The sequence below is a fragment of the Littorina saxatilis genome, linkage group LG4 (assembly GCF_037325665.1).
Source record: "Littorina saxatilis isolate snail1 linkage group LG4, US_GU_Lsax_2.0, whole genome shotgun sequence".
NCBI lineage: Eukaryota > Metazoa > Mollusca > Gastropoda > Littorinimorpha > Littorinidae > Littorina > Littorina saxatilis.
The window spans coordinates 31,485,331-31,510,330 of NC_090248.1; the positions used below are offsets into that span (position 1 = coordinate 31,485,331).

Genomic DNA, 25,000 nt, shown 5'->3' on the forward strand with positions numbered 1-25,000 from the left:
CGATCCACGGCTATTGCCAGTTAACATCAATAGAATGAGACCCGAAGGGAAGTAACTCATTTTTGACCTGAGTTCAGGATGGGTCCAAAAAGTGTTCGAGACAATCTGGAAAATTAATTCTTTAAAAATTGCTCGCTCTTTACGTAGGGCACCTAGGATGTTCCCGTTTGGTGAGCGTTCAAATGGAAGGGTGTTTGTACTGTGTGTACAAGCCTGACAGTATCTGTGATGGTTTACGGAAGGCTTACTGTCCGGGCGTGATTTCCGGTATTGAATATTCATAACAGCCGTCCAGCACCAAAACGAGGCGCCATTGTTGTAGAGGAACAAGTCCACGAAAATAAATTCTTTGAACATTTCTCACGCTCGACAGAAAGCAGCCAGGATGTTCCCGTTCGGTGAGCGTTCAAATGGAAGTATGCTTGTACTGTATGTAGACGCTCTGGGAGCTCTGTGATGGTTTACGGGAGGCTTACTGTGCCTTTAAAAACACGCTCAGAAAGTTAAAGCGAAGCGAGGTGCAGAAAAGCATGCTATGCAGCACAGCGCAACCGCTACCGCGCTAAACAGGCTCGTCAATTTCGATCACTGCCTTTTGTACGAGCGGCGGACTACGGTCATTGTGAAAAAATGCAGTGCGTTCAGTTTCATTCTGTGAGTTCCACAGCTTGACTAAATGTAGTAATTTCGCCTTACGCGACTTGTTTTTTCTTCCATTCCTTTTTTAGGGTCGGGGGTCTAAATGCAAGTTCTCAAGATAGTTGAACCCTAGCTAACTTGACTTCCCGCATACCCAGACCCTATGTCTTGTCCCAAAGATGTTTCTGCAAAGACCACCTAGTGTTTGTAAACAGCAGCTATAGAGAAGTTGGTTCACTTCACAAGGAGACAACTCAAAACAAGGTGGAGTCAACGGATGGATATCGCAGTCATACCCACACGCTCGCACGTACGTTCACACGCACGCCCACCCACTCGCACACACACACACACAACAGAATCTGCCAGCAAAAGACTGTCTGCAGTCAGCTGGAATGAATACTGTACTTTGCTATGTCCGGACGAGCGGCCTCACGAGCAGTTTACAAAATCTGTCCACATCACCCCCCCCCCCCCCTCACTCCTCCCTATTCTTTCTTTATTTTGTGTTTAACGTCGATTTCAACCACGAAGGTTATATCGCGACGGACTCCTCCCTAACAGCTCAAGTTTCAAAGTTAGAGGTATAACGGCAGCCTACATAATTATCATTGCTAAAGGTGTATATATTACAGTGGGTCTCACATTTCCGTCTGTCACTGTATGGTTGATTCAAACAGATTATCTTCTCAGTAATAGAGCTTGGAACCGTTCTTATCGTAGACACATACATCGGAGACTGTAGAGTACACAGATCTGTGTACTCTACAGTCTCTGCATACATGCAGCTAATTAACGCGTGCAACGGATCTTTGACGGTAAGTGGCTGAAACACAAAGCTAGGTATACCTACTGTCGAACCCTGACTTCAAGACCTCCAATTATCTGGGAAAATCAGGTTTGAAAAGGAGGGAATCTTGATATGGAGAACAATTTCTAGAGGGTATAAACAGTAAATTTGTAAAAGCATAGTCTTAAAAAGGGAGAGTCTTTATTAAGGGGGAGGGGATGGGGGAGGGGGGGCGGGCATTGTAGTGGTGAACCACAGTAGTGCACAGTCCAAGTGTCAAGATTACCTTACTTTTAGGATCAGTCAATTTCACACACACAGTCACTCACTGTCAAAGTCAGTCCAACAGAAGCCGCTTTTAAAAAGAGCCAGCAGGTTTGTGGCAAAAGAAAACGGCTTCCGTGTGCCCTTCCGAGTTGCTGGAGGAATCAACGCTGCGCTTCAAGTTCATCCTTGCCGAGCATCTGAGCTGATACACACCCAACACGACAGCATGTTGTCTAAGTTGATTTTCCTATGTCTTCACTTCCTCTTCATTGCAAATGGCGTCACTGGTGAGATTTTCTTTCTGGCATATGGAATCAAAAAACAAGTCGCGTAAGGCGAAAATACAACATTTAGTCAAGTAGCTGTCGAAATCACAGAATGAAACTGAACGCAATGCAACGCAGCAAGACCGTATACTCGTAGCATCGTCAGTCCACCGCTCATGGCAAAGGCAGTGAAATTGACAAGAAGAGCGGGGTAGTCGTTGCGCTGAGAAGGATAGCACGCTTTTCTGTACCTCTCTTCGTTTTAAATTTCTGAGCGTGTTTTCAATCCAAACATATCATATCTATATGTTTTTGGAATCAGGAACCGACAAGGAATAAGATAAAAGTGTTTTTAAATTGGTTTCGAAAATTTAATTTTGATCATAATTTTTATATTTTTAATTTCCAGAGCTTGTTTTTAATCCAAATATAACATATTTATATGTTTTTGGAATCAGAAAATGATGGAGAATACGATGAACGTAAATTTGGATCGTTTTATAAAAAAAATATTTTTTTTACAATTTTCAGATTTTTAATGACCAAAGTCATTAATTAATTTTTAAGCCACCAAGCTGAAATGCAATACCGAAGTCCGGGCTTCATCGGAGATTACTTGACCAAAATTTCAACCAATTTGGTTGAAAAATGAGAGCGTGACAGTGCCGCCTCAACTTTCACGAAAAGCCGGATATGACGTCATCAAAGACATTTATCCAAAAAATGTAAAAAAACGTCTGAGGATATCATACCCAGGAACTCTCATGTCAAATTTCATAAAGATCGGTCCAGTAGTTTAGTCTGAATCGCTCTACACACACACACACACACAGACAGACAGACAGACAGACACACATACACCACGACCCTCGTCTCGATTCTATGTTAAAACATTTAGTGAAAACTTGACTAAATGTAACAAGAACGGTAGGTTATTGGAACGTTTATTGTTGACAAAACAAAACGTTACATTTACAATTTACATTACACTACATTACATTCAGGTTTTTTTCCATGATAAACGTTCCCATTACCCACCATTCTTGTTTTTACATTTACTCAAGTTTTGACTAAATGTTTTAACGTAGAGGGGGGAATCGAGACGAGGGTTGTGGTGTATGTGTGTGTCTGTGTGTCTGTCTGTCTGTCTGTCTGTGTGTGTGTATAGAGCGATTCAGACCAAACTACTGGACCGATCTTTATGAAATTTGACATGAGAGTTCCTGGGAATGATATCCCCGGATGTTTTTTTCTTTTTTTTCGATAAATACCTTTGATGACGTCATATCCGGCTTTTTGTAAAAGTTGAGGCGGCACTGTCACACCCTCATTTTTCAATCCAATTGATTGAAATTTTGGCCAAGCAATCTTCGACGAAGGCCGGACTTCGGTATTGCATTTCAGCTTGGTGGCTTAAAAATTAATTAATGACTTTGGTCATTACAAATCCGAAATTTAAAAAAAAAATCTTTTTTAAAACGATCCAAATTTACGTTTATCTTATTTTGCATCATTTTCTGATTTCAAAAACATATAAATATGTTATATTCGGATTAAAAACAAGCTCTGAAAATTAAAAATATGAAAATTATTATTAAAATAAAATTTCCGAAATCCATTTAAAAACAATTTCATCTTAATCCTTGTGGGTTCCTGATTCCAAAAACATATAGATGTGATATGTTTGGATTAAAAACACGCTCAGAAAGTTAAAAAGAATAGAGATAAAGAAAAGCGTGCTATCCTTCTCAGCGCAACTACTACCCCGCTCTTGTCAATTGCACTGCCTGTGCATCGAGCGGTGGACTGACGATGCTACGAGTATACGCTCTTGCTGTAAAAATGCAGTGAGTTCAGTTTCATTCTGTTAGTTCGACAGCTTGACTAAATGTTGTAATTTCGCCTTACGCGACTTGTTGTATTCTGAATTTTGGAACGTTGGCAGTCTGATCTGTTTGTGGATCTCTAGCATATATCTATGGAGATTTCAACTTGCTTATTCTCCGTGCGATGGTGGTTTTTAAAGAAGGCATGGTATGACCTTTTCTTTCAGAGTACCTTGACAAATATGTTCTGATATTAGAAAAAAAAACTACCTTTTAAATCATAAAATAATTACAAAAATGTTGCGGTCAGACAACTGACGAGAAGCCAAGAAAAGCAACGTTTAGGGATGTAAACAACAAAGTGACTGTTGTGAGATGAACAAAGTTAAACAACAACAAAAGATATCTGTACTCACCGATACAAGAACAGCACATGACAGTAGGGGAAGGGCTCCTAATATGGACCGGCTCCTAATATGGACCACCTCTTGATCTGACAAACTAACGGCGCTAGAGCGCTAAAAGCAATTTCATTAGCTGTATTCACCCTCTCTGGATAACTTGCACATGTCAAAACAGTTGCAGAAACACAAACCTCAAAACTGTCAGGCTTTTCCACTTTTTTTCACTTTTGGCAGCGTTCACTCTAAATTTGACGCCTAAAACGGACTCGTTTCTGTCCACAGCCAAAGCTTTTATCACACAAAAATTGCTATATATGACAGCTAAGACCGTATTTGTTACATTTTAGCAGTTTTGACCCCGAGTTTCTACTGCAAACAAAAAATAATAGCAAAATCTCAAATTATGTGCGAGTCCCCTAATATGGACCACCTTCAGCAAATCGAAGAAAATAAAAGCTAAAGGCTATTTTCATTATTTCATTAAGAAGCTTGCTGAAAATAACCTATAACTAGCACTCAAGCTTTCAAAACAATATATCAAATTGTCTTCTTTTTGTGGAAGTTGATAATTTTACTTATTTTCACTCTGTTTTTGATATGCTTCTTTACTTTCCTCGTGTGCTTAAAAAAATGCTCTCATCAACTCGAAACAGATAAATGTAAAGCATATTTGAATTAGTCTGACATGCACACCAAGTTGTTTCATGTTATTTTGAAGTATAGGGAGCTTTTGACAGTGTTTCGAGAAGGCCCCTTTACTGGTCCATATTAGGAGCCTGGGCGCCTAATATAGACCATTTGTGATTTTTTCTGTATTTAATTTTTGCTGAATGTCTATCAAAGCTATTTCACTCTAATTAGGCCTAACGGTTCACCTAAGAGAGAAGGACTACCAAACATAAAATGAAACTTCTTCGCAAGAAAACAAGCTAGTTATTAGCATGAAATAACAAGTCGCGTAAGGCGAAAATACAACATTTAGTCAAGTAGCTGTCGAACTCACAGAATGAAACTGAACGCAATGCAACGCAGCAAGACCGTATACTCGTAGCATCGTCAGTCCACCGCTCATGGCAAAGGCAGTGAAATTGACAAGAAAAGCGGGGTAGTAGTTGCGCTAAGAAGGATAGCACGCTTTTCTGTACCTCTCTTCGTTTTAACTTTCTGAGCGTGTTTGTAATCCAAACATATCATATCTATATGTTTTTGGAATCAGGAACCGACAAGGAATAAGATGAAAGTGTTTTTAAATTGATTTCGAAAATTTAATTTTGATCATAATTTTTATATTTTTAATTTTCAGAGCTTGTTTTTAATCCAAATATAACATATTTATATGATTTTGGAATCCGAAAATGATGGAGAATAAGATGAACGTAAATTTGGATCGTTTTATAAAAGAAATATTTATTTTACAATTTTCAGATTTGTAATGACCAAAGTCATTAATTAATTTTTAAGCCACCAAGCTGAAATGCAATACCGAAGTCCGGGCTTTGTCGGAGATTACTTGACCAAAATTTCAACCAATTTGGTTGAAAAATGAGAGCGTGACAGTGCCGCCTCAACTTTCACGAAAAGCCGGATATGACGTCATCAAAGACAATTATCAAAAAAATGAAAAACACGTCTGAGGATATCATACCCAGGAACTCTCATGTCAAATTTCATAAAGATCGGTCCAGTAGTTTAGTCTGAATAGCTCTACACACACACACACACACATACACCACGACCCTCATCTCGATTCCCCCCTCTACGTTAAAACATTTAGTCAAAACTTGACTAAATGTAAAAAGTGGTCCATATTAGGAGCCCTTCCCCTACTGTCTTGTGCTGTTCTCGTATCGGTGAGTACAGATATCTTTAGTTTTTTAACAACGTTCAGGGGTTTCAGTTCTGTTACCCCAGTGATGTCAAAGCCTGAGCAGATATGAGATTGCGAGTAAAACTGTTTTTACGGCAAAGACTGTGCCCTTTAAGAAAGTTCTTATTGCAGGCAGGGTACGCCTGGTGGGAGGTTCTCACTACTGGGAGGGAAGAGTGGAGGTGTACCAGTACGGAGTGTGGGGCACGGTCTGTGATGACTTCTGGGATGACACGGACGCCAGAGTCGTCTGCAGAGAACTTGGATACGAAAGGTTGGTTATGATAATAATAATAATAATAATAATAATAATTGTCAGTAAGTACTGGTGTCACATGACTGATGTGAACCAGTTGATTGGCTAATGGCGATGCGCTAAAACTGTTAGCGCACTCTTGGAGTGCGCTAACTTTTCCACAGAGCGTATTCTTACGCCCTTTACCTAAGCAAGACTGTGCTCTCATCCTCAGAATTAATTACTGACATGTAGCTTATATTCTCCACAATACCAAATGACCATAAATTCCCTGCTTCTCAATTAAAGCAGAAGTGGGTTTTTTCTGACAGATTGCATGTGCCTGTGCCACAGTGCGGCTGCCACTGATCTAAAAATAGAAGCCGCTGTGTTTCATCTAATTCTCGCCGACTTGCATAGATTCTTCTCATCGTGTTAGTGGCATGTAGCTCATCATCCACATTACCAAATGATGAGTTAATATAAAATTCCCAGCGGCTAACAGAAAACACAAGTGTTATTCCGATAACGTACCAGCTAGACCAGTTTGGAAGACTGACTCGATCGACTCTGTCATACGTAGCCGCACTGACTACACTGAAATACGACTGCATCAGTTCAGTAAATGAATGGTTTCCGAATTATTATTTCAAGGCAAGAACAATCGTCAGTGCAGACTGCATGCAGTGGTTTGATTGCCCTAGCAGACGACATAAACCCCGCTCAGCAAATTAACATGTTGGGCAAATGTGAACGAAAAAACGATGGGGATATGATACGTGTAGGGTTCAGAGCATTCTTACCGTTCATATTTAGTATCAGACTCCCCGATGAGTGAAGATACAACACGAGAAATATGCCACATTTGTTTTGAAAATGTGCGAACCGTCGAGTCCCGCGGCTTCGAGTCAATTCAAGGGGAGTCACTCCGCACAGTCAATCCGTCGAAGCTCGACTGGAGGTTTCGAATCGCAAATAATGAAGAGCACAGCCCTTTCTCCGAGTTCAAATGAGGTCTCTCTGAAAGATCATCACTGTTCAGATTAACGCTACACTGGCATTTACCAACAGAAATTAAAATGCGTGTGACGAAAGCACGACACACTTGAGACACCCCACACAAAAGTAGATCTTTACTGTACACGACCTGACCACACAGTTATGCCTATTCAAATGCGCGTTGCAAAATGTGCGCTTGGAATCTTCTTTTTTCTATGGCGGTATTGACAATATCGTTATTGAAACAATCCCAGTGCACTAAGGGATTTATAGAGCAAATCTCGAAAATAATTATTGAACTCAGCGCTATGCGCTTCGTTCAATAATGAATTTTCTCGATTTGCTCTATAAATCCCTTAGTGCACTGGGATGTCTCAATAACTTAAATAATAATAATAATAATAATAATAATAATAATAATAATAATAATAATAATAATTGTCAGTAAGTACTGGTGTCACATGACTGATGTGAACCAGTTGATTGGCTAATGGCGATGCACTTAAATCTGTTAGCGCACTCCTGGAGTGCGCTAACTTTTCCACAGAGCGTATTCTTACACCCTTTGCCAAAGCGAGACTGTACTCTCATCCTCAGAATTAATTAATGACATGTAGCTTATATTCTCCACAATACCAATGATTATGACCATAAATGTCCTGCTTTTCAATTAAAGCAGAAGTGGGTTTTTTCTGACAGATTGCATGCGCCTGTGCCGCCCACAGTTGCACTGATCTAAAAATAGAACCCGCTGTGTCTAATTTTTCAGTTTCGACTTGCGAAGATTCCTCTCATAATTATGCCATGTTGGTGGCATGTACCTTATTATCCACATTACCAAATGATGAGTTAGTATACAATTCCCAGCAGCTAACAGAAAACACAAGTGTTATTCCGATAACGTAGCAGCTAGATCAGCACGTAGCAGACTACACTGAAATACGACTGCATCTGTTCAGTAAATGAATGTTTTCCGTTTATTTTAAGGCAAGAACAATCGGAATCGAAAACGTGTAGGGTTTAGAACGTTCTTACCACATATAAGACTTATTACCAGCCTACTTTATGTGTGCAGACTCAGTGCAACGGGACGAGCAATTTTTGTTTTTGAAATGAGACTCAGTGCAATAGCCTAGCAGACGACATAAATCCCGCTCAGCAAATTAACATGTTAGGCAAATGTGAACGATAAAACGATGGGGATATAATACGTGTAGGGTTCAGAGCATTCTTACCGTTCATATTTAGTACCAGACTCCCCGATGAGGGAAGATACCACACAAAAAACATGCCACGTTTATTTTGAAAATGGGCTTTCCGTCGACCTTGGCAAGGGGCACAACTCTGCACAGTCAATCTGTCGGAGCTCGATGAAGGTTTCGAACCGCAAATAACTGAAAGCACAGTCCTTTCTCCGAGTTCAAATGAGAGAAAGATCATCACTGTTTAGCTTAACGCTACACTGGAATTTACCAACAGAAATTAAAACAAGAGTTTGCGTGTGATGAAAGCACGACACACGAGACAGCCCACACAAAAGTAGATCTTCTATACGACCTGACCACACAGTTATGCCTATTCAAATGCGCGTAGCAAAATGTGCGTGTTGTATCTTCTTTTTTCTCTGGCGGTACCGACAATATCGTTATTGAAACAATCCCAGTGCACTAAGGGATTTATAGAGCAAATCTCGAAAATAATTATTGAACTCAGCGCTATGCGCTTCGTTCAATAATGAATTTTCTCGATTTGCTCTATAAATCCCTTAGTGCACTGGGATGTCTCAATAACTTAAATAATAATAATAAATGAGCATTTATATAGCGCAACATCATAACTTTACAATTATGCTCTTTGCGCTTGACACATTTAAAATTAAAACACAGTTATACAAGCATTTACATCTACATTCATAGTCAACAACGCTTAATTAAAAGCATACACCATCAAACATACATTACAAAAGATTCTTCCACTAATGCGCGCATGTATGGTGAAATCAGTCCGCTTACTGTGAACTCGGTTACAGGGACATTACTTTTTCATTACACTGTTCAGGGGTCATTCTCAGGATGATGGTTCAAAACTGAGCGTGACATGGACCTTGAAAAATAAAGTTCAAAGAAGATCGTTGAAAAGTGGGTATGGGTGAGGTAAAACTATAAATGAAAAAAAAATGGAAGAAACTTATCAGTTTTCCTTGCATGGGGGTTGACGTTGGGCGTTGGGGTATGAGAGGGCAAATGGGCCCAAACGGAGCGCTCATTTAAGGAGGGCGAAATAAGTGAGGGCGCCTAAAAGGAGCGCTCCAGTTAAGGATTCATTGGCTGGTAAAAATAGTTAGCCAATCAAATCACATTTCTTAAGATTCGCGCTCCAAAAAGGAGGGCGCAGTTTATTTGGCGAGCTATAGATTCGCGCTCCAAAAAGGAGCGCGCATTTATTGAGGGCGCAGCTTATCGTTATGGGGCAAATAGGCCCAAACGGAGCGCTCATTTAAGGAGGGCGAAATAAGTGAGGGCGCCTAAAAGGAGCGCTCAAGTTAAGGATTGATTGGCTGGTAAAAATAGTTATCAATTTCTGTAGATGCACGCGCCTTTATTGCGCCCGCATGTTTGGATCGCGAGTCGGTAAAACACTTGCAATGGAAACATTGTCGGAACGGAGACCGTAGTCATTGCTTGCCACCATGGCTTCACGAGAACACAATTTTAAAGAAACCCCGGCTAGATGTAACGGTGATCTCAAAGTGTTTGTAAACAAATTAAAAAATTCCACCAGAAGACCAAGAATACAAAACTATTACACTGTAATTAGGCCTAAAAGTTCACATAAGAGAGAAGGATTACCAACTCAACTCAACTCAACTCAACTCAAATTTATTAATCCATATGGAAATTATGTTGTAACAATACTCATTTCCAATCAAAAGAATAAGAATGCATACTAAAAAAAATGATCACAGTCTCACTAACGCAAACAGTCATCCGTCAAGTCAAGTCTGCCAACACACAACTCACTCACACAACAACAACAGCAACAGCAATACAATTTAACAAAAACCATAATTCCAATAGCAAAAAGACGTCCAAGAGTCCACCTCCACATCCACGCACACACAAGGTATACAAAGCACCACATGTCGACTAGAACACCGCACATTTGGACTACGGTAATACAGTTACTAAAAATACATACATTACAGATAACCCAGCAACAGAGTACAGTAATAATTATGACAGAGAAACATGATAGAGGCCTCTAACATGTGATTGGTTGAAAGCATGGATAGCTCTGGGAACAAAAGAATTGCGGAAACGTGACGTTCTAGCAACCATAGTCCTCAGTCTACCACTCCTGTCAATGCGTCGAGAGTCAAACACAAAATGAAACTTCTCTGCAAGAAAACACCCTAGTTATCAGCATGAAACAAAAAGTGGTCCATATTAGGAGCCCTTCCCCTAATACATAGAATGAACATGTTTCTGTACATGTTTCTAACGAAATAAAATGTACACGCGCACCCCAACCCCCCCCCCCCCCTCAAGCCCCCCCCCCATCCCCCCCAACACAAACACATACACATACTGACTGACTCCCAAGAACACAGACACACATATAATAGTTATCGCGCTTCACACACACACACACACACACACACACACACACACACACACACACACACACACATCAACCTCTCACTGATACACATACCCACATATCCTACCTAAACCCCTCACTAAGGCCAAAAAAAAAAATAGGTCTGTTTACGGTAACCCGACCGACCCTAGTTTTTTCGCGCGACCCTAGACTTTTTTTTGGCATTTGGGGAAAAAAAAATCTTGTTTTTTTGGCAAAATAACGTAAAAATATGTTTTTTTGGGGAAAAAAAACAACAAAAACAATCCCGACCTACCGACCCTATTTTTTTGGCCTATGTTACCGTAAACAGACCTTTTTTTTTTTTTTGCCTAATGTATATATTCATAAGCGCACATACACACGCACACACACACATACAAACACACGCACATCACAATTGTCGAACCACTGTCATAAATAAGGCGCACTACACTGACAGTACATAGATCAATGATTATCAACACAAACGATCTCGACTTCTTGGTCTTTTGGCGGAATTGTTTCATTGGTTTACAAACACTTTGAGATCACCGTTACATCTAGCCGAGGTGTCTTTAAAACTGTGTTCTCGTGAAGCCATGGTGGCAAGCAATGACTATGGTCTCCGTTCCGACAATGTTTCCATTGCAAGTGTTTTACCGACTCGCGATCCAAACATGCGGGCGCAATAAAGGCGCGTGCATCTACAGAAATTGATAACTATTTTTACCAGCCAATCAATCCTTAACTTGAGCGCTCATTTTAGGCGCCCTCACTTATTTCGCCCTACTTAAATGAGCGCTCCGTTTGGGCCCATTTGCCCCATAACGATAAGCTGCGCCCTCAATAAATGCGCGCTCCTTTTTGGAGCGCGAATCTATAGCTCGCCAAATAAACTGCGCCCTCCTTTTTGGAGCGCGAATCTTAAGAAATGTGATTTGATTGGCTAACTATTTTTACCAGCCAATCAATCCTTTAACTTGAGCGCTCATTTTATATTTAGGCGCCCTCACTTATTTCGCCCTCCTTAAATGAGCGCTCCGTTTGGGCCCATTTGCCCTCTCATATTGGGGGACATTAACCTTTGCCGGATGCCGCTTTTGACTACACACGCCCGACGATGCGGGTTTGTCTGAACCCATACATTTGAAAGAGGGTTTTTACCGTTTATTTCTCTAACGACGATGCGGGTTTGTCTGAACCCATACATTTGAAAGAGGGTTTTTACCGTTTATTTCTCTAACGACGGGGTGGGTTCAGGGAAACCCACAGCGCTACTTCAGTGGGTGCATCGAGTTTCTCCCTTCACCGACTTCTTGCAGGGGAGGGAGAGGGGGAGGGAGAGGGGGAGGGAGAGTGGGAGGGAGAGACTGAGAGAGACTGAGAGAGACTAAGAGAGACTGAGAGACTAAGAAAGAGAGAGAGACTAAGAAAGAGAGAGAGAGAGACTAAGAAAGAGAGAGACTAAGAAAGAGAGAGAGAGACTAAGAAAGAGAGAGAGAAAGAGAGAGACTAAGAAAGAGAGAGATAGAGAGAGACTAAGAAAGAGAGAGAGACTAAGAAAGAGAGAGAGAGAGACTAAGAAAGAGAGAGAGAGACTAAGAAAGAGAGAGAGAGAGAGACTAAGAAAGAGAGAGAGACTAAGAAAGAGAGAGAGAGACTAAGAAAGAGAGAGAGACTAAGAAAGAGAGAGAGAGAGAGACTAAGAAAGAGAGAGAGGGAGACTAAGAAAGAGAGAGAGAGAGACTAAGAAAGAGAGAGAGAGAGACTAAGAAAGAGAGAGAGAGACTAAGAAAGAGAGAGAGAGACAAAGAAAGAGAGAGAGAGACTAAGAAAGAGAGAGAGAGACTAAGAAAGAGAGAGAGAGACAAAGAGAGAGACTAAGAAAGAGAGAGACTAAGAAAGAGAGAGAGAGACTAATTAAGAGAGAGAGAGAGAGACTAAGAAAGAGAGAGAGAGACTAAGAAAGAGAGAGAGAGGGAGAGACTAAGAAAGAGAGAGAGAGACTAAGAAAGAGAGAGAGAGACAAAAAGAGAGAGAGAGAGAGACTAAGAAAGAGAGAGAGAGACTAAGAAAGAGAGAGAGAGAGACTAAGAAAGAGAGAGAGAGAGAGACTAAGAAAGAGAGAGAGAGAGACTAAGAAAGAGAGAGAGAGACTAAAAAAGAGAGAGAGACACTAAGAAAGAGAGAGAGAGAGACTAAGAAAGAGAGAGAGAGAGACTAAGAAAGAGAGAGAGAGAGACTAAGAAAGAGATAGACTAAGAAAGAGAGAGACTAAGAAAGAGAGAAAGAGAGACTAATTAAGAGAGAGAGAGAGAGACTAAGAAAGACAGAGAGAGAGAGACAAAGAAAGAGAGAGAGAGAGACTAAGAAAGAGAGAGAGAGAGAGAGACTAAGAAAGAGAGAGAGAGAGAGACTAAGAAAGAGAGAGAGAGAGACTAAGAAAGAGAGAGAGAGAGAGAGACTAAGAAAGAGAGAGAGAGAGACTAAGAAAGAGAGAGAGAGAGACTAAGAAAGAGAGAGAGAGAGAGACTAAGAAAGAGAGAGAGAGAGACTAAGAAAGAGAGATAGAGAGACTAAGAAAGAGAGAGAGAGAGAGAGACTAAGAAAGAGAGAGAGAGAGACTAAGAAAGAGAGAGAGAGAGACTAAGAAAGAGAGAGAGAGAGAGACTAAGAAAGAGAGAGAGAGAGACTAAGAAAGAGAGAGAGAGAGAGACTAAGAAAGAGAGAGAGAGACTAAGAAAGAGAGTGAGAGAGAGAGACTAAGAAAGAGAGAGAGAGAGACTAAGAAAAAGAGAGAGAGAGAGACTAAGAAAGAGAGAACTAAGAAAGAGAGAGAGACTAAGAAAGAGAGAGAGAGAGACTAAGAAAGAGAGAGAGAGACTAAGAAAGAGAGAGAGAGACTAAGAAAGAGAGAGAGAGACTAAGAAAGAGAGAGAGAGAGACTAAGAAAAAGAGAGAGAGACTAAGAAAGAGAGAGAGAGACTAAGAAAGAGAGAGAGAGAGAGACTAAGAAAGAGAGAGACTAAGAAATAGAGACAGAGAGAGAGACTAAGAGAGAGAGACAGAGACTAAGAGAGAGAGACAGAGAGAGAGAGACAGAGAGAGAGAGAGACAGAGACAGAGAGAGAGACAGAGACAGAGAGAGACAGAGACAGAGACAGACAGTCAGATAGACAGACAGTCAGATAGACGGATAGACAGATATAGACGGATAGACAGACAGACAGACAGACAGACAGACAGAGCAACTGACAACAGACATACAGACAGAGAGATACGGACAGACAGACAGAGAGACAGACAGTCTCTTGGAGACAAACAGGCAGACAGACACTGTTCCGCCGCTTTGGTAATTATGGGTGTAGCAGAACCCGCGCCGTCGGCAGAGGGATAGTTACAATCACTACTACTCTTTAAAAGTATGGGTTTGTGTGAACCCAGGAAGCACGCCAAAGGTTAAGACAATTCTACGTACACGCGGAAGTAAAACTGCCAGTCACGCGCTCAGTAACCAACCATTTATACTGTTAAAAGCATAACCTAACCTGGTTACTGGTGTGTTTTCTTTTTATCTAAATGTTCAAAGCATTTCTGATTCTAACGTCATGGCAGGATAAAACTGGGTTCAGGTGTGTTTTTTAAAAATGTTTGTGATTATGTCATTACATGGGGAGAAAAGAACACCTTTTGTTCGGTCGAGGCACAAAATGCATGACGCCACGTCCACTTCTGAGATTCACGATACAATCACTGACAAACAAAACGATAAATGTAGTAACTCAAACTGTGTCGCAGTCATGTGTACAATTAACGTGTCACTACAAGGAAGTTCTAACACATTGTAATTATGAGCCCAGGGCTGGTTTTCTATGTCGGGTACTCAAATGACATGATGACTCGACTGAACAGCATTTTGGACCTGTTAAAATTTCTCCATAACACAACATTTAAAACTAAGACGGATATTGTCTGCATAAACATGTGCATCACCTCTTTTGACCTGTACACTTGATTTTCTTTACTCGCAGTATACTGGAAATGAACGCGTGTATTTTGTGCAGAGAGGAATGTCACAAAATGACTGCTTTCAAGCAGCTGATTTTCAGCAAAGTAAAATCGCAAAAACAAAGACAAGAAAAAAAAAATTCAAATATGGTTTGAAAACATATAGCTGTATTGTTTCAGGCACACAACAAATGCAACATATTCTTTATTTGATGAAAAATGATAGTTGCATTTCATTCTTCAATTAGGTCACGCTCCTCTGAGACAGTAATCTGAGAATGAATCTGAACAAAACGAATATCCACAACTCTCTCTCTATTTTTTTTAACTCGAAATTAAAAACGTGGTTATTCCCAAATCGCTGTCAAGCAACAATGCAGAACAACAACAAAAATGAACAAGTGGTGATTCGCATATTGCCGTCAAGCAACAATGTTAGCGACATCCTGTTGTTATTACCACAATGAAGAGCGTTGTCCTGATGTATGAAAACCTCGATATCACTCCCGAAAAGGCCACACGCCTGCCTGGACCACGAAAAACATTTGACCGGCAGAACACTTGAAGTTCTAATTCTTCACTCGAGTGTGTATTCGTTAACGCACACTCTACCCCCCCCCCCCCCCCCCACCCCCTCCCTCTATCTGTCTGTCTGTCTGTGTCTGTCTGTCTGTCTGTCTGTCTGTCTCTCTCGCTCGCTCTCTCTCTTTCTCTCTCTCCATTTATCGTTCTTCTCCGTTCCAGTTCTGGAGCGGAGGCACACAGCCACGCTCACTTCGGCCGAGGCTCAGGAGTAATCTTGTTGGACGACGTTCGCTGTCAAGGCTGGGAAACAGAGCTCACAGACTGCACGTACACCACGCATGGCACTTCGATGTTCGGCTCCTGCTCTCATTCCGAAGATGCTGGCGTGTCGTGCAACGGGGACAATCACATTGTGTGAGTAGTTCAAGTCTTTCTAGTCTATCACCCTTCCCTCGTAAACTATCACGTTAGTGACACCATCACAGAATGAGCTGATTCGGGATATGCGTGGTAGCTGAAGAGTCCCGATAAAACTTATTAATTGGTTTTGAAAAAAAGAGGGGACACTATTCAGCTCAGATATATATCTTTGACTACACTCTAAAGAAAAGTGTTCCACTTCTGAACACTTTTTGTGTAACCACTTTTGAACACCCTTTTAGTGTTCAGATATGAACACTTAAAAATGTTCACCCTGCTGTTACCAGTTTTGAACACATAAAAGTGTTTGCGAGAACACACATTGGGAACAGACAAAATGTGCACAATGTGTTGTCAAATTTAGAGTGTACCCTGGATACTGTCGCCTGATGTGTGTGTGTGTGTCTCCCAACCATCCCACTCGAGTCTCTTGTTTCTTCAAAAGCCAATTAAATACTTTTATCGGTACTCTTCAGCTTTAAGTACTCCCTTCACCTTAGACACACATGAAGAAAAGGAGAATAAGTCGCAAAACTCTCTTTCAAGTTGTTCAAACCCGTCGCTTGGCAATCATTTACTGATTTCACATCATTTTGAGCTTATTGTGATCTATGTTGTCAAATCAGTGGTTTGGCAAAATAAACAAGTCGCGTAATGCGAAAATACAACATTTAGTCAAACTCAGTCGAACCGGCTCACAGAATGAAACTGAACGCATTCCATTTTTTCCACAAGACCTGTCCACCCCTCGTGGCAAAGGCAGTGACATTAACAATCCAGAAAAGCGCGGTAGCGGTTGCGCTGAGGAGGATTGAACGCTTTTCTATATCTCTATTCTTTTTAACTTTCTGAACGTGTTTTTAATCCAAACATATATCTATATGTTTTTGGAATCAGGAACGGACAAGGATTAAGATGAAATTGTTTTTAAATCGATTTCGGAAATTAAATTTTAATCATAATTTTTATATTTTTAATTTTCAAAGCTTGTTTTTAATCCAAATATAACATACTTATATGTTTTTGGAATCAGAAAATTATCAAGAATACGATAAATGTAATTTTGGATCCTTTTATAAAAAAAATAATTTTAATTACAATTTTCAGATTTTTAATGACCAAAGTCATTGATTAATTGTTAAGCCTCCAAGCTGAAATGCAATACCAAAGTCCGGCCTTCGTCGAAGATTGCTTGGCCAACATTTCAATCAATTTGATTAAAAAATGAAGGTGTGACAGTGCCGTCTCAACTTTTACAAAATGCCGGATATGACGTCATCAAAGACGTTTATCCAAAAAATGAAAAAAACATCCAGGGATATCATACCCAGGAACTCTCATGTAAAATTTCATAAAGATCGGTCCAGTAGTTTACTCTCAATCGCTCTACACACACGCACGCACAGACACACACACACACACACAGACACCACGACCCTCTTCTCGATTCCCCCCTCTATGTTAAAACATTTAGTCAAACCTTGACTAAATGTAAAAAGAACTGAACTGCAGGTTATGTCAACTGTTCAAACAACGAGCAGCACAGAGAAAGAGAGAGAGAGACTGAGGGGTGGGCCGGGAGAAAAACTGAAGAGAGATGAGAGAGAGAGAGAGAGAGAGAGAGAGAGAGAGAGAGAGAGAGAGAGAGAGAGAGAGAGAGAGAGAGAGAGAGAGAGAGAGAGAGAGAGAGAGAGAGAGAGAGAGAGTCTGGGAGAGAGATAAAGCATGTATGTATGTATGTGTGTGTACGCCGCATGTGTGTGTGAGAAAGAGAGAGCGAGAAACAGAGAGAGAGAGAGAGAGAGAGAGAGAGACAGACAGACAGACAAACAGACAGACAGCGGCCAGCCTAAGTCGAGTCAAGAACAGGGAGGGGGGGGGGGGGGGGGGGGGGGGAGAAAGAGAAAGACAGAGTCAGACCGAGCGTACACGCTTGCAAGCCTTGGCATAAATCTGAATCAATACTGGCACTACTTATACATTTAAGCAAATCAGATATTTCACACAGCAGTCTAGAACCTGATTCGGTGACAAGTTTAATTTTTCTGTCCACAGGTCCGCCATTTCTAAAACTGTAGAAATATCCGTCGCAGCAGGCGTCGTGGGACCAATAATCGTTGTCGCGATTATTGTCATCATCATTAAGAAGAAGGCAGCAATAACACACAGGGTGGGCGTGGTTAACAACATTCCACATTATCATCAGCAAGGAATCTCCGTCATCAAATACTGAAGGAACTCTTAACTCCCTCTTTTTCTGTCATCGCATACATCGGAACCCCCTTTGTCAGACATCGCCCCCCCGATGTACGACTCTCTCCCTATTTAGATCGTGATTTCTTATATTTTCTGTCCATAACTTCTGTAAATTTACCCCAATTTTAAGATTGCCTCCATTTTCAGGCCTGACTTTCTCCGATTTTTTTCGGTCTTAAAAGGAGGTTGGTTTAAAAGGAGGTTGGTTTAAAAGGAGGTTGGTTTAAAAGGAGGTTGGTTCCACTGTGCAGAAGGGTGTCTTAAGTTTTTCAAGCTGTTTTGAAATCGCTCTGTGTTGGGTTGTTTGACTTTTGGATGTAAATGTAATGACAAGCAACTTCTTCTTCTTCTGCGTTCGATGTTATGGTTGTAAAATCCTCAGGTCAGTGGCTGCCAAGAAGTCTGCAGTCTTCTGTAGATCGGTAGTGGGTCCTCAGAGCTTGGTGTCTTCCGGCCAGTAGTGCTGGCTCAAGGTGTGGGCATGTTTGTAGAACGTGCTCAGGGGTTTGTTCCTCTGAGCCGCACTCACATTTGGCTGTGTTCAATGAGAAGCAACAAGAGCGCCATAACTTTGTAGAACCCTTACCTGCTACAGTAAAGTGGAACATCCCCCCCCCCCCCCCTGAAACATCTCAGAAATAAGGAGTCTTAAAATTGAAGTAAATTCACAGAGGTATAATGACATAGGAAGCTGAAAAATCAAGGTCTTAAAATGGAGGGCGTGTGTCTTAAATTGACAGGTCTTAATACAGGCTAAAAAGGGGTGTGTTTACTCTCTGTACTCTATGCCAGATGCAGTGGTCTATCCTTGTTTTATTTTCGTTGGAGAGAGTTGAGTGTTCATTAAAACCATACGGTAACAATGTGACTATTATAAATTATAAATTACTGGTAATGCCCAAGGAGTTACACATTTTTTTATTTATTTAATTGAAATGAAAATGAGATAAGTTAGTAAATTCTGCTGTTTTTGTATGATGTATGTGTAATAAAACATTTTCCCAAAACATTGGTGCTTTACCTTTTCTTACTTCTTTTACTTGGATTGAGGGACTATTAGAAAATAACTCAGATGATGTTAATATGGAAACAAAACATGTGACAGTTTCTCTCACTCTAGCTAACACATGCCCGCACACAGACAGACAGACACACACACACATGTGACACACACACACACACACACACACACACACACACACAGTCGATCTGCTAGTACACAGTCTCTACCAGTTCTAAAGAACTTTCACTACAAATATTAAATAAAAATGTTTTATTTGTAAAACTGAGTCAAACTGAAACTCAATCAAGCACCTGTATCAAACAAACTATCACATGCAACACAATTGGAACTTAACTCTGTAACAAATAGATTTGAAAAAACAAACAAACAACAACCCCTTAACTACACTGAAATAACTTTATCATCTTTACTTCAAGCAAACCCTGAACTAAATTATGAAGAATCCAGCCTTGAACTAACCTGAAGTAATCTCAGCATCCTCTTTACTTCACTCATATGACTCAACTCTGAAATATTTTGCTAAAATCCAAACCCTGAACAAGCCTTTAGCAATCTTATCATCTTTACCTCAATCATACGAATGAAGCAAACCCAAAACTAAACTGTTGCAATGTTATCATCTTTACTTCTATTACTGTATGAGAATGAAACCTTGAACTTAAACTGTTCAGAATCAAATCAGGAACTAAACTCTAGACTTCTCACCATCTTTACGTGTACTTCAATCATGTGAAGCAAACCTTGAACTTAACTCTAGCCATCCTGTTATCATTAGTTCACTTCAATTACATAAAGCTAACCATAAACTAAACTGCAAAGAATCAAACCGACGTCGTTATGGAATTTTGGCGTAACTCGATTCTTGGTGATTTTGATGTTTTTGTGCTTTAGACAAAGTAAATCATTCTCCATGAGAAATATTCTCTCAAATACGACTTACAAAACATGATTTAACATTCTTTCATCTTTCTATCCATACCAGGTACAAATATAAACCAGGCATGGGAATTGAAAATTGTAAAAAAGGCGGAAAATGTATAACTGAAGACGCGAAGCGTCAAGTCGACGGCGCGAAGCGCCTAGCCTTACTAGGGGGGTCCGGGGGCATGCCCCCCCGGAAAAAAAATTCTCCAAAGAACCCAGATGGTGCAATCTGGTGTCATCTGAGCTCCAAGTTTGCCATTAAATTCTGTTTTTAGAATCAGAGTTTTTAGTACCAATTTTTGCTTTTTTGAAGAAAAAAAAATTATATACATGTACATATATATGTATTATACAGTGAAGTCCGGGTACAACGAATCTCAAGGGAGATAAATTTTAGTTCGTTATATCAGCAATTCGCTGTGGAGTTTTCAACCCTAAATGGTTTTAAGACAAGTTTTCCCACTCACCTTCAAATGATCGTCCCATCGATCTTTCCTTGGAGAGTACAATCTCTGCATGTTTTCAACAGCTTCATAATATAATCCATAGAGAGAGGCATCGTTCAAATGTTCACTTTACTGTCACAATTTTAGAAGTAAAATTTAAAAAGTCGTGTAAAAGCATGTACATGTACATTCTGATCAATCTCCGATCAATCTCCGATTTCATGGTGTCCACCAGTTCTGGTGCATGTACTACCCTGGCCAAGTTTCCTCTCAAGACATCAAAGAGACCGCCCCATAGGTTAAACTCCCCATAGGTTAAAATCGGTCACTGACCCGGGTGCAGGAAGTGTTTCCTCTCTCATATGAAAGGGGAACCACCTCTCATAGCTAAAACTGAGTCAATGACCCCTAGAAAGAAGGTCAGTGTCTATAAACAAGGCCATCCAGCTATCACAATGGACCTGCCTTTGATCTCGCCTCACACACAGATCGTTGTAGCCTTGTGACTTTTAGAGACAAAGGTACACTACGAATCCTATAGCGTGCCCGCGAATCAACAGCGAGCTGTTTCACTAAAGTTCAAGTAACTGAGGCGGGCGGTAGCAGTGCGTGAACAAAGTACGGACAGTTTTCGCGGGCTTTTGCGCAAAGGCAAAAGTAACCGGTGCTTCATTTGTTTGCCTCCCCCCTTTATTTTTTCGGCGGACACTTTTGCTTTTTCGGCGGAACAAAATAAAAATTCGGCGGAAATCCGCCGTTCGGCGGACAATTCCCATGCCTGATAAACACTTGAAAAGCTGTATAAAATGAGTTACACTAAAATTCCATGACGATGTCCATATGTACTTCAGTTATGTGAAGCAAACCCTAAACTAAATAAACTGTAACCATCCCATCATCTTTACTTCAGTTACATAAAGTTTATATCCCTAAACTAAACTGCAAAGAATCGAACCCCGAACCTAGCCGGAAACAACCTCATCATCTCTGCAGTCCTCATCTTCCCCTTCCTCTGAAGAGCTGTCCCCAAAGGTGTCTTCACTGCGTGCCAAGTTCTTGGCTCTAGACGCCACCATGGACGCTATGCTGAACGCAAACGGTGAGGGTGCTCCAGGTAAGGATAAATGTTCCTCTATACCTTCCGGTTCCCTCCTGGATCCTGATTCAACACCTTCTCTGCTTTTTTCTTTCAACTGGCTGTCACTCCTCCCATGCAACTGCATGCATGTTTTTTCTTCCAATCTGCTATTATTTTTATCTTCAAGTTGACTTTCGTCTATCTCTTCAAAGGGACTGTCTTTTTTGGCAAGTGAACTGCTTCTGTCCTCTTTCTCGTCTATCTCTTCAAAGGGACTGTCCTTTTTGGCAAGTGAACTGCTTCTGTCCTCTTTCTCGTCTATCTCTTCAAAGGGACTGTCCTTTTTAGCAAGGGAACCGCTTCTGTCTTCTTTCTCGTCTATCTCTTCAAAGGGACTGTCCTTTTTCGCAAGTGAACTGCTTCTGTCCTCTTTCTCTTCAGAGCACGTTTCATGGTTCACTGCAAAATGGTCCTCGACTGTGGGAAGATCTGACGAATCTCTCGCAATACTTGTGTGAAGGTGACTGGGAGGGGGAGGTTGGTGAGGGACAGGTACACACTGCTGTGAACCCATCCCTTCAACCTCCTCGTCTAATTGGCTTCTGACTGGTGCGATGTCTGTTTTTTCACTGGCTGGGGTTGGGATGAACACAAAGTCTGATTCTTGCAGACTTGACACACTCGCTCTTTGATGAGGTGCAATCATTTCTGCGCCCACTACTTCAAGTGAACTACTTCTACTTATGTTATCATTACCATTTTCCTCATCGTCTTTCCTGTCGTCTCTTTGCTCGGTAGCTAATACAGTGCGCTCTGTTTGGTCAAACTGTTTCCAGAATTCAACACGATCTTCGATATCTTTTGCAAGATCCTCAGTGTCCTCGTGCAACGCTCCAGCATACCTTTCACCATGCTTATCGTCTGGATTTGCTCTGCTGTTAGAGTAAGCCTTTTCCTCTTCCTTGCTCTTTCTGTGCTCGTCTGAAGGGAAGTTGTGGTCTGTTACAGCGGAGGAGGAAGACTTCATTCTGTCCAAAGCGGCACGCTCCCTTTCTCGCGTCTCTGCTGCTCGTACGTCGATGATGGATTGGAGTTCATTCAGACACATCTTCAGGTCCCCCTTCTGTTTCTTATGCCAGGCCTGGAAAAAGTGCAATAAAGTTTTTAAAGTACAGAGGAAACCACCTTTTAAGACCCCCAATTTACGACTCCCTCTTTTTTAAGACCTTGTTTTCTCAGACTTTCTGTTCATAACCTCTGTGAAATGACCCCCATTTTAAGACTCGCTCCTTTTTAAGACTCGCTCCTTTTTAAGACTCCCTCCTTTTTAAGACTCCCTCCTTGTTAAGACTCCCTCCTTTGTAAGACTCGCTCCTTTTTAAGACTCCCTCCTTTTAAAGACTCCCTCCTTTTTAAGACTCGCTCCTTTTTAAGACTCCTTCCATTTTAAGACTCCCTCCTTTTTAAGACTCGCTCCTTTTTAAGACTCCCTCCTTTTTAAGACTCGCTCCTTTTTAAGACTCCCTCCTTTTAAAGACTCCCTCCTTTTTAAGACTCGCTGGGGGCCCGGGTAGCTCAGGTGGTAGAGCACTGGACTTGTGATCGAAAGGTCGCTGGTTCGAATCCGGGCCGGGACGGACACAGGTCAACTTTATGTGCAGACCCAGAGACGGTATCCATCTCCCACCCCCGTGTCACCACAGTGGCACGTAAAAGACCTCGGTCATTCTGCCATAAGTGCAGATGGCTGATACCACCTAAACACGCATACACTTGTGTATCTCATCTAAAGTCGGGTTAAAACCCGGGAACATGCCCCTAATGGCTTTGGCGTGAGAGCGTAAAACTTGAATTTCTCTCTCTTAAGACTCGCTCCTTTTAAAGACTCGCTCCTTTTTAAGACTCGCTCCTTTTTAAGACTCCCTCCTTTTTAAGACTCCCTCCTTTTAAGACTCCCTCCTTTTTAAGACTCCCTCCTTTTTAAGACTCGCTCCTTTTAAAGACTCCCTCCTTTTTAAGACTCCCTCCCTCCTTTTTAAGACCCCCTCCTTTTTAAGACTCACTCCTTTTTAAGACCTGATTTTCTCAGATTTGTAGAGGTCTTATAAGAGAGGGTTCCACTGTAGCAGCATACATAGTTACTGCTATCTGGCCGCTTAAGCGTTCATCAAAACATGTACTTTTGTGAAGAACATTAGTGCCCAGGCGCAGTTTACAAAATTAAACCTTTATCAGTATACAGTGGAACCCCTTTTAAGCCCCCCTAATTTAAGACTCCCTTTTTTTCAAGAATCTGTTTTCTTTTGATTTTTTGTTCATAACCTCTGTCATTTTACCACCAAATTTAAGACTCCCTCCATTTTAAGACCTGATTTTCTCATCTTTCTTGAGGTCTTAATAGAGGGGTTCCACTGTATCAATGAAAATGCCTACACATATATATCTGTATGATTTAAGTCAGAAAAATACAGGTGTGAAAGAGAGACAGTATTCATGAAACGTGTTTCAAAGACTTAAAATCACCTCTTCTTCAGCAGATGCAAATTCAGAACGGCCATGTTGCTGATATTCTTGTGGTTCAGAATAAGCTTCAAAGACCTGCACACAACAAAAGTTTTACTGAAAGTATGGCCATACCAACCCTAACATCGAAAGAAAAAATGAACACAATTTTCAAAATGCTAATAAAAAATGTCACATATGTCTAAGCTTTGATTTTCCAGTTGAAGTACACTGTCAAAACAGTAGAGTTAAATAATAAAAGCAGATAGTATGTTCCTGCTCTATCTTTCCAACACTTCCCACTTTCTCTTTTACCCTGTATCTTTTAGGCCTGTACTGTCATCATGACTCCTCAGCTATTAACTCTCTTTTGGTTTCCAAGTCAATCGTACTGTTGAACTCATTACTGTAGGCACAGTCATTCCCATGACAACAGTTTGTGTCCCCATCTCAGATCTTTTTCTTTCCTTTTTGGCTCACGTAAGTGTAGCCTATGCGATCGTAACTTTGTCTGTCTGTGCGTGCGTATGTGTGTATGTCTGTGGTAGAAACTTTAACATTTGACTAAACACCGAAATACTCATTTCACCTGGTTATTTTTCAAGCACCATCTTCAAAATATTGAAGCAATGATCAACATTGTGTCGGCATGTGTGTAGTTAAAGCGTGTATCCAAATAAAACGGGTGTTTTTTTGTTTTTTTTAGGGGTTACACGCAGTTGACTGGTTTGTGTCGTGTGTGTGTAGACCAGGTCAGGTGTCAAGACTAGGTCAGGGGTCGCGCGAAGGATTGTGGTATCGATAGATTCACTTCTCCAGTTCTCACCTCTGCATTCGCCGATTCGGGGAAGACGATTTCCACGTTGTTCGGTTTCTAAGCTCCAGAAAAAGAAATAAAGAAGA

General features: G+C 41.0%; 2 protein-coding genes across 4 annotated transcripts in view; one reads left to right on the top strand and one right to left on the bottom strand.

Annotated features, from left to right (window-relative positions):
- The first annotated feature begins 1,725 nt into the window (after nucleotides 1–1,725).
- Nucleotides 1,726–19,132, top strand: LOC138964490 (macrophage scavenger receptor types I and II-like). 2 transcript variants are annotated; one of them, XR_011455119.1, is made up of 5 exons: nucleotides 1,726–1,983; nucleotides 6,192–6,333; nucleotides 15,667–15,861; nucleotides 17,923–18,308; nucleotides 18,341–19,132. XR_011455119.1 is itself a non-coding variant. In XM_070336460.1 (4 exons), exons 1-4 carry the CDS (start codon nucleotides 1,923–1,925, stop codon nucleotides 18,098–18,100), a joined length of 576 nt encoding a protein of 191 aa, XP_070192561.1. In that variant the 5' UTR covers nucleotides 1,726–1,922; the 3' UTR covers nucleotides 18,101–19,132. The 2 variants fall into 2 exon arrangements, 1 of the variants encoding a protein (XP_070192561.1); XM_070336460.1 differs by having other exon boundaries at nucleotides 17,923–19,132.
- A 249-nt stretch (nucleotides 19,133–19,381) lies between these two features.
- LOC138964491 (vezatin-like) overlaps nucleotides 19,382–25,000 on the bottom strand; it is a 36,800-nt gene continuing 31,181 nt past the window's right edge. For both annotated transcript variants that reach the window (XM_070336461.1, XM_070336462.1), the window contains 2 exons: nucleotides 24,119–24,193; nucleotides 19,382–22,736 (listed from right to left, as the gene is read on the bottom strand). In XM_070336461.1, coding sequence (XP_070192562.1) covers nucleotides 21,480–22,736; nucleotides 24,119–24,193 — 1,332 coding nt within the window. In that variant the 3' untranslated portion in view covers nucleotides 19,382–21,479. The remainder of the gene's footprint in view (nucleotides 22,737–24,118; nucleotides 24,194–25,000) is intronic.